The following is a 10,473-nucleotide window of genomic DNA, read 5'->3' as shown; positions in this document are numbered from 1 at the left end:
AGTTGGATTGCTGGGTTGCAAGTTTGTTTCATTTATTTAGGCCAATGAACAGAAGAGAAGCATGCTTGTAAATATTTAAAATTTTTCCTGAGTATGATATAAATAGAATGGGTGTTGCTTGCAATTGTTGCTTAGCTTCAAATTTTGTAGATTTAACTACAGACCAGATAATGTGAGCAAGAAAGCTAATACTATACGTATTCTGAAGAACTTGAAGCCTGATGGCAAAAGATGTTGGTGTACATTAGAGAAATTAACTGCTGTGTGGTATAGATGTAGAAAATTCAGAGAAGCAGAGTGCATTGTGTGTAGAAGAGAAAAAGAAAAATACAACAAACCTGTTCATTATCATCATCATCATCATCAATCAACATCCGTTTTCCATGTTGGCATGAGTTGGATGGCTTGACAGGCACTGGTAGGGCCCAGGGTCGCATCAGGTTCCGTAGTCTGTTTTGACTTGATTTCTATGGTTGCATGCTGTTCCTAATATCAATCATTCCACAGAGTGTACTGGGTGCTTTTTATGTAGCAGCACCACCAGTGCTTTTCCGAGTGGCATCAGCAGCTACACCAATGCTTTTTACATGACACCTGGATTTTAGGATCTCCATTTTTATAGTGGGTCATCCCATAAATAATGCGTTTTTTTCAATTGCATGAAATATAAGTTGGAAGGGGATGCGATAAACTACCTGCATCAACTTGCCTTAAAAGCAGTAATTTTACCTTTGGCTTATTCTTAGTGCAAGTTTTGAAGAGTGCAGTTAGATTTTAACAGTTATTTTTTCAAACCTATAATGGAAGTGACAAAGGAGCATATTCAGCATATTTTGCTTTATGAATTCAATAAAGGCAACAGCACAACGGAAAGTGCGAGGAATATTAATGCAGTGTATGGGGATTGGACAATAAGCCAGTGTCAATGGTGATTCCAGAAATTCCAATCCAAAAACCAGTCTAGAAGACGATCTGTAGAGCTCAGTAAGGACGTCCTACAGACCCTGGTTAAATACAATACCATCGTAACTGTTGAAGAACTAGCAGAGAAGCTTGGATTTGGTCATTCAACCATTCATCAACACCTGTGTGCCATCAGAAAAGTCAGCAAATTGGGTCAATGGGTTCCTCACAAACTTTCTGAGTCTAATCACATGCAGAGAGTGAATGTGTGCTCTTCTTTGCTGTCACATCTCACAAATGAATCATTTTTGACCAAATAGTGTCTGGTGACGAGAAATAGCTTCTCTAAAAAAATCTCAAGTGCTGAAGACAGTGGGTAGGGAAAGGAGAAACACCAGCTCCCCAGGCTTAGGAAGGTCTTCACCTACGTAAGGTGTTCTTATCTGTTTAGTGGGATATGAAAGGTTTAGTCCACTTTGAACTTTTAAACCCAAACCAAATGGTAACAAAGCAGATCTACAGTGAACAGCTTGAGCAGTTTAAGTCAGTGCTAGAAGAGAAATGACCAGCTTTGGTTTCCAGACGAAAGGCGTTCTTCCATCAGGATAATGCTTGGTCACATACAGTGAGGATGACTTTCCAAAGTCTGGAACAGTTTGAATGGGAAACGATGCCTCACCCACCATATTCGCCAGATATTGCCCCATCTGATTATCATTTATTCCGCTGTCTTCAAAATCATTTGGACGGAAAAAATATGAATTCTGTAGATGTGGTCAGAACAGTACTGGAGAAGTATTTTACATTACAAACAAGTGAATTTTGGAAGAGGGGCCTTGCAAGTCTACCAGATAGATGGAAGAGCATTGTAGAAAATGAAGAAGAATATTATTTTAGATTAAAAAGTATAAAAAAGAACCACATTATTTATGGGATGACCCAGTATATAGTATTGATGATTGATATATATAATGGTAAGCAACATTTAACATTTAAAATGGACTATCATGAAAGAAAATCAGTATCACTGAGTAGATTACAGTGGAAGCAGATTACATCCATTATTGAGTAGTGAATATCTCTTGAATTATGGACCACCTATTAAGGAAAGAGAAGAGAATCATCATCATCATCATTTAATGTCCATATTCCATGTTGGTATGGGATTAGACAGTTTGACAGGATCCAGTGGGTCTAAAGATTGCATCATGCTCCAATTGTCTGCTTTGGCATGATTTCTGTGGTTGGCTGCCCTTCCCAATACCAACCACTTTACAATGCATATGGCTTTTTTTTGTGCCACCAACATTATTCAGGTCACCACGGAGCTTGCAAGACTAAGAAACTTGTGGCAGTTCATGGGAGTGGTGGGGAGGTAAGGCTAGCTTTATGCTTGGAGACATGGGGATCCAAGTATGATAGCGAAGGTGGGGAACAGGTTCTTGTAGAGGAGCTGCATAATGGCTTATGTTTAGAGGAAAGGGTGAGAGTTCTGAGTAGGAGCTGCAAAAAGATAAATACAAATAGAAGAGGTCAATTAAGAAGACCTCATAATGTCCTGTGACCTCATTGCAATTCAACATTATCTGGTACATACTGTAACAGGTAATACCGAGCAATTTTGTTGTTGTTTATTCTTACAGAATTCACTGGATAAATTTTACTTGGTACCAGCACCAGAATGGTTGTCTGCAGCTAATCTACTCTTTATATCAGTTTGTGTCTGGAGTTACTTCAGTCTTAGGTAGCTTATGAAATCTATATCTCACACTGCACTGTGCTGTTTGTGAGGGGGGGGAGGGGCATACTTTCCATCACCAACCACTTTGCATTTTTTTTCTTATTGAAAACAACTGATCTTATAACATTTTGTTTTAAATACCAACCATTCTGACATTATCTGGTGTACACAGTACTTACAGAAAGACAAATGATCATGCCTGGATCTTCTCAATCAAGGCTGAGTCAGAACTAAGCAACAACAATTGCTAAAAATACCATAAGTTAATGCACTCACCCTGTTAATCATATTTAGTCTAGTGTGAAGAAAAGTGGAAGTTAAAGATCGTCAACTGGAATATTGTGATTTTCATTCTTGTTGCAATCTCTATCAACCTACCAATAAAGTTAGCTATGAGTATATCTAATATCATTTAGGCATATGCATACTTTTTAACTTGAATTTATTTTAACATAATCAGCTTTCTCAGAGCAAATTAAATATATAATCAGATTCTGAAGATATCATCATGATCATCTTCGTAATTTAACATCCTCTTTTCCAGTCTGGTATGGATCAGATGGTTTGACAAGAACAGATGAGCCAGAGGCTTGATCAGTGTTTGCTTTGGCATGGTTTTTACTGGTGAATGCCAACCATTTAACAGAGTGTGCTGGCTGTGTTTTACATGGCTTCGTAATGATGGAAGGATTTATAACATATATAGAAGCAAGCACCTAGCACACTCCGTAAAGTGGTTGGTGTTAGGAAGGGCATCCAGCCACAGAAACCATGCTACAACAGACAATTAGAGCCTGGTCAGCTCCCCAGCTGGCCAGCTCCTGTCAAACTGTCCAACCCATGCCAGCATGGAAAATGGACATTAAATGATGATGAAACAGTTATGTTTTCTTTATTTATTGCAGAAATGTACTTTTAATTATGTTTTTTTTTTATGCCTTGTTGCAGATGTTATCAAACCAGGAACTCCTGCGGTTGCTCCACATAAATCCACATTCAGATCTTTACAAAATATTAGTAAGTGATCGTTAAAAGCAGCATTAATTTCATTGAATGTATTTGCAAGATATTCTATGTAGATTTTAAAAGCTTCAATTTTTTAAATAAAAATAAACGACCTTTTTCAATAAAATCAGAAGAAAATAATAGCTAAAAGGGTCGGGCTTGATTGTGTTAACCCATTTGATACCATACCACCCACCTGTGACTTCCCTGATTCTAAGATACAAACTTCCTTGATTTAACATGATCTAAATTAAAATCTTCCATCAAAATTTCATGTTAATTTATGTTCCAAACTCTTAATTAATAATGACGAAGTTACTCTAGTAATTTTGTTGTGTTTTAGGAAGGTCATTATGTCAATTATAAACACATGCACTGGTTCTATTTCACTTCTTCATTCTTGTTCCTTAATTGGTTAACTAACCAATTAACTAATTGGTTATTTGATTAATTGTTCAGTCAATCAATCAGCTAGGTTTGTTTCAAAGTCCTTTCATTACCATTCATGACTCCATCTATGACATGCCCCGGTTAAATGGTTACGAAACAAAACCAGTGCATGTTTATTATTGGCATAACGATCCACCTAAGATACAATAAAATGTTTTCTGACACATCAGTTCACATCAAGAATCTTGCAGACAAAATACTGAAATTAATTATTTTATTAAATTCTTCGTTATATTTCAGTATATTTCAAGAGAAATGGCAATGAAAGGGTTAATTCTTCACTAAGAGTAAATATTCATTTCAATCAAATAATTAATGTATGTAAAGCATAACTGAAACAATATTAACCCTTTAACATTCAGATTACTCTGTGAAATGTAATGCTTATTCTGTGAAATGTAATGCTTATTTATTCACATTGTTTTGAATTAATCATGCATTATCATGTAGCTTTGAGATTTCAATGTGGTGATTCTTTAGTTTTAGAATTACATTATAAGGTAGGTGAAGGAAGCTAAACTGGTTGCTTTGAACAGAAGACAGGCAGGATATTTGGGCCAGTTTAAATTCTGAAGGATTAATACATAGTGCTTAAATAATTAAGTTACATGATGGACTTCAACCAGATAAGCTGCTTACCAACACCACATGGTCATTGGTTACATTTAGCAGACTCCAACTCTGTTGCAAGCATTTGTACGTGAGTTCTGGTCTGAGAGATTGCTGTGATATCTTGATGCACGGCTGCTTCTTGCTACAAGCAGAGCAAGACTGGGTGAGGAAGAAGAAGATGAGTCAGTCTCTCCAGGCAAAAACGTAAAGCACCACAAAATCTCCTCTTGTTTACCATCATCATTTCAATGCCTGTTTTTCCATGCTTGCATGGGTTGGACAGAGTTTTTATTGAAGCAGATTTTCTACAGATGGATGCCCTTCCTGTTGCCAACCCTTGCTTGTTTCCAAGCACAAGGTAATATTTCCCTATGGCCAGACATGTTCTCACAGAAGATTGGAAACAAATGACATTGCTTATATGACAGTGACAAGCATTTTATGACTATCATACAATGTCAGGACAAGGAGACACACACACACACAAGGTGCATTCCAGAAGTTTTGAAACTTTTTCAGGAGCAGCAGTTATAACTATCCTAGATTATCTTATTTTTAGTATATCATTACTTATTTCTTTATTGCCCACAAGGGGCTAAACATAGAGGGGACAAACAAGGACAGACAAAGGGATTAAGCCGATTATATCGACTCTAGTGCGTAACTGGTACTTAATTTATCATCCCCGAAAGGATAAAAGACAAGTCGACCTCGGCAGAATTTGAACTCAGAACGTAACAGCAAACGAAATACCGCTAAGCATTTTGCCCAGGGTGCTAACATTTCTGCCAGCTCGCCGCCTTTTTAGTATATCATTACTACACATCTAAATAAGCTAACCTGCCAACTTTTTTTATTCTAAATTGAAGGAGACAGCTGTCACACCACTTTGAACACATGCTAATAAACATTGCTTGTCACAGCTGACTAATTTGCAGAACGCAGCCAGAATGTGGGGACAATTTGAAGGTTTGCTATGGGTTTGCTATGCAATATTGTTTTATGTTAATCTGAACACAGGAACTCCAGACTGCTTATTGATTGAACCGTATGAGCCAAGCATCTGGTTTTCACTGGAACAAGATGTTCAAGGATGGTAGGAGAGAAGGTGAGAGACAATGAGAGGTGTGGAAAGGAGATGGACATCAGATCATCAGAGCTGGTTGAGAAAGTCCTCAAATTTCTGGATGATGATGATGGTAACCAAGTACTTGACAGAGGTGGGCATCAAAACTGTCTCTCACCCTCCCTACCATGTTCCTGTGACTTTGGGTTGTCCCCCAAAATGAAGGAAACCCTCAAGGACATTTGGCTTGAAGACACTGAGGAGATGAAAGAGGTTGTGACAAGGGTCCTGGACACCTTCATTTTGGAGCACTTTGATGGGGCCTTCACCAAGTGGCTGAAGCACTAAAGCAAGTGCATTGGAGTGAGAGGATCATCCTAATTTGAAGGAGATTAGAGTTTTGGATTTCTTTCGAATTAATAAATGTCTCTCCTGGAGAAGCCTTGAAGCTTCCAGATTGCACCTTGTATATATATATATATATATACTCTCTTTTACTCTTTTACTTGTTTCAGTCATTTGACTGCGGCCATGCTGGAGCACCGCCTTTAGTCGAGCAAATCGACCCCAGGACTTATTCTTTGGAAGCCTAGTACTTATTTTATCGGTCTCTTTTGCCAAACCGCTAAGTTATGGGATGTAAACACACCCAATATCGGTTGTCAAGCAATGGTGGAGGGACAAACACAAACACACAAATGCATACATACATACAATGGGCTTCTTTCAGTTTCCATCCACCAAATCTACTTACAAGGCTTTGGTCAGTCTGAGTCTCTAGTAGTAGAAGACACTTGCCCAAAGTGCCACGCAGTGGGACTGAACCCAGAAACATGTGGTTGGGAAGCAAGCTTCTTACCATACAGCCACTTATACATATATATATATATATATATATATATATATATATATATATATATATATATATATATATATATATATATATATGTATCATCATTTTACATTCTTTTTTAACATGCTTATGAGTTGGACAGTTTGACAAGAACAGACAAGCTAGAGGGCTCTGCCACGTTCTGTATGCTTTGACATGGCTTCTACAACTGGATGCCCTTCCTAGCACCAACAACTTAACAGAGTGTACCAAGTGCTTTTTACATGGCTCCAGCACTGGTGAAGTAACCATACGTATATATATACAGTGGGAGGGGTGCAAAAGTAGACATACAGTAAGTATCACACCAGTGTTATAATAATTCGTTAAAATTATTAGCACATTAAATTAGTTAGCCTCATTTTTGATATTTTCAGTGTTGTTAATCATAATGATACATTCATCATAGCTATAATAATACTTTTAGCGTAACTTTTAATTCTTTTGATAAAAATAAATGAGTATTGTATGTGTTTTCTTTTTCTATAACTGCATACCTACTTTTGCACCGCCTTATATTTATATATATGTGTGTGTGTGTGTGTGTGTGTGTCTTGTGTTTATGTTTATCACACAACAAACACACGCACACACACACACACACATGCTTGACAGCCAGGGTTGGTATGTTTACATTCTTGTAACTTAGTGCTTCAGCAAAAGAGGCCAATAGTAGAATAAATACCAGACTTTAAAAAAAGGAAGCATAAGTACTGGAGTCGATTTGCTTGACCACTGTCCAATGACCGAAACAAATAAAATATAAAAATAACCATTAAAATTGTAATTTTGCTTTCAAATCTTTTTTTGTTTTTTGTTTTCTTTTTTAAGCTATCAAATACGGAAAATGATTCAAAAAACGGTAATACCAATTTTAATAATTTATTAATTATTTAATTTTTTTTTTAATTGCATACACACATCTAATGAACTCTGCATTTCAATTAAACACATTCTTTATAATCAGGAAAGGAAATGACCAAATCATTTTTTCAAAATTTGACTAAAGTAAAATGTATTTAAGCTAAAATTTAAACCCAGAAATAAATAATTTGTCCTTGCAATTTGAAGAACATTATTAACTTGTTTGATTCTAACTCACTTAAGACCATTTCTTGTTCTGTGATATAAAGGTCCCCATTTTAGAAATTTTCACCCCCCTCATCATCATTGCCCTGACTGCCATCATCATCGTTTTAATGTCCATTTTTCCCAAGCTTGCATGGGTCAGATAGAATTCATTGAAGCAAATTTTCTGTGGCTGGATGCCTTTACTGTTGCCAATCCTCACCTGTTTCCAAATGAGGTAATATCTCTTCATGGTGCGACATGTCATCACAGAACATTATAGACAGGGAACACCACTTGTATTACATTGACATTCCTTTTCAACTATCGTGTGATGTCAAACCAAAGAGGCACAAACGCATGCACACACATATAGATATGTAATGAGATTCTTTCTATTTCTGTCTACGAAATCCACTCACAATTATAGAGCTATAGTAGAAGATACTTGAAACAATACTAACTGATTGAATTTGAAACCACATGGTCCAGAAGCAAACTTCTTAACCACACAATCATGCCTTTCCTCATAAAACCCAAATTAACTTAACAATTATGTTGTGTTCCAAGCACTCTTTAGATAATTGTTTCTTATATTGGCACAGAGCCTGATATCTGAGAGAGGATGAAATCAACTAAATTGAATCCAGCGTTGGGTCTCACAGAGGCAAAGTAGCTGAATTCCTTTTGAGCATTGGGCCTCACGGAAGCAAAGTGGTTGAGCCTCATGGAGGCAAAGTGGCTGAGACCCTTTTGAGCATTGGGCCCCACAGAGGCAAAATGGCTGAGTTCGTTTTGAGCATTGGGCCTCACAGAAGCAAAGTGGTTGAGCCTCATGGAGGCAAAGTGACTGAGTCCCTTTTGAGTGTTGGGCTCCACAGAGACAAAGTGGCTGAGTCCCTTTCAAATGTTGAGTTCCATGGAGGCAAAGTGGTTGAGTCTTTTTCAAGTGTTAGGCCTCTCAGAGTTAATGACTGAGATCTTTGACATTATGTCGTGCTTGAGAAAAAGACCCATCAAGCCAAGTGAAATTGTAGTTGTGGCAGATACCGGTGTCATGCAAATGACACCCATGCTGGTGGCACGTAAAAGCACCCATTACACTCTCGGAGTAGTTGGCATTAGGAATAGCATCCAACCATAAAAAGCCATACCAAATCAGACTGGAGTCTAGTGCAGCCTTCCAGCTTACCAGCCCTGGTCAAACTGTCTAACCCATGCCAGCATGGACAACAGACGTTAAATGATGATGATGATGATTTGATTTTATTGACCTCAGGGGGATGAAAGACAAAGTTCACCACATGAAGATTTAAATTCAGGACAAAGAAGTGAAAGAAATACCACCAGGCATCTTGTCCTACACTCTAAAGATTCTATGCATCCATCATTCTAATTAATGAAAAATATCAGATGTTTTACAAAATCCTTCCAAATTCTCAATGATTTTCATGATTAATTGAAACTTAGAACTGTGTTTTTCATTAGGAAACATGGTCATGAAAGAGTTCAGGAAAGGCAATGGAATGATCATGTTATAGGGTTAAAAGTTGGAGAGAAGGTCATGGTGGGGTTGGTGACAGATTGTTCTTTGGTATATACAGAATGAAATAGTTTCAAGCAGACACAGGCAAGATCAAGGAATATTTGTTAATGAGTAGTTTGTTCAAATCTAACGAATGATGAGATCACATGTAAGCATAACGTAAGAACGACGTCTTTCCTACAAATACTGCTGACTTAATCACACCTTGATTTCATGGAAGCATGGTATTAAAATAATGCTGCTGCTGATGATGATAATGATCTGAGTTTTTCCATGCTAGCATGGGTTGGACAGTTTGACAGGAGCTGAAGGGCTGTTCAGGCTCCATGTCTGTTTTGGCAGGGTTTCTACAGCTGGATGCCCTTCTTAATGCTAACCACTTTAAAGAGTGTACTGGGTGCTTTCTATGCAGTACCGGCACAGATGTATTTATGTGGCAGCGGTATGGATGTCTTTTATGTGGCACCAGCGCCTACAAGCTTGCAAGATTAGGAATACTCAGCCTAAGAGGGATGCAGGGAACATGTTTGTATGCAAGAACAAGCATGTTTTTACTTAGCTTGACATGTCTTCTCAAGCACACCAGACTACCAGGGATCTCGGCCCCCTGTCATCCCCTCTGAGTCCCAGTGTCTATAGATATTTCTAATTAATTATATATAGGCATACCTCAGTTTAATTGGTTCCAAAACATGCAAAAAATGACATAACACAAAAATACATTTTTAAAACTTTATTATCTTATATCTGTTTTAAAAAATGGCTTGTTTCATATTTTCACATGTATTTCATTTGATTTTCCACTTCGTTATTAATCTTTAGGTGTTTTTACTTTTAATTCTTATGCTTTTAAATGTTGACTTAGACCTGTGTAAAGAAAGATAAATCAACTGAATTTGAGGTTTATTTTTCTCCATTACTTTCTTTAAAAAGAAAAAATTACGCAAAGTCTAAATAAGCATAACATGAAATGATGTTGAGGTATGTTTCTATACACATATATTTTTAATTGCAGGATTTCTTTTGGAATTACTGAGTGTGATAACATCGGTTTTCCAACAAGTATCAAATGATGTTGGAATACAAACAGAATTTTCTACACAGTACCCCACCTCATCTTTAGGTAAATTTAAACAGATTTTGGCAATTTCTTTTTCTTTTGAAAAACTTAATTATAAAGTTTTAATATA

At 37.0% G+C, this 10,473-nt stretch overlaps 1 protein-coding gene across 1 annotated transcript in view; it reads left to right on the top strand.

Moving 5' to 3' along the window:
• Nucleotides 1–2,304: 2,304 nt before the first annotated feature.
• LOC106879644 (centriole and centriolar satellite protein OFD1) overlaps nucleotides 2,305–10,473 on the top strand; it is a 79,141-nt gene continuing 70,972 nt past the window's right edge. Inside the window, exons 1-4 of the mRNA XM_014929306.2 lie at nucleotides 2,305–2,316; nucleotides 3,593–3,661; nucleotides 7,501–7,531; nucleotides 10,299–10,406. Coding sequence (XP_014784792.1) covers nucleotides 2,305–2,316; nucleotides 3,593–3,661; nucleotides 7,501–7,531; nucleotides 10,299–10,406 — 220 coding nt within the window. The remainder of the gene's footprint in view (nucleotides 2,317–3,592; nucleotides 3,662–7,500; nucleotides 7,532–10,298; nucleotides 10,407–10,473) is intronic.

Source organism: Octopus bimaculoides, chromosome 16 (genome assembly GCF_001194135.2).
Source record: "Octopus bimaculoides isolate UCB-OBI-ISO-001 chromosome 16, ASM119413v2, whole genome shotgun sequence".
In the NCBI taxonomy this organism is placed as follows: domain Eukaryota; kingdom Metazoa; phylum Mollusca; class Cephalopoda; order Octopoda; family Octopodidae; genus Octopus; species Octopus bimaculoides.
Note: the sequence above shows the minus strand (reverse complement) of the source record. Positions and strands in the feature narration are given on the sequence as shown.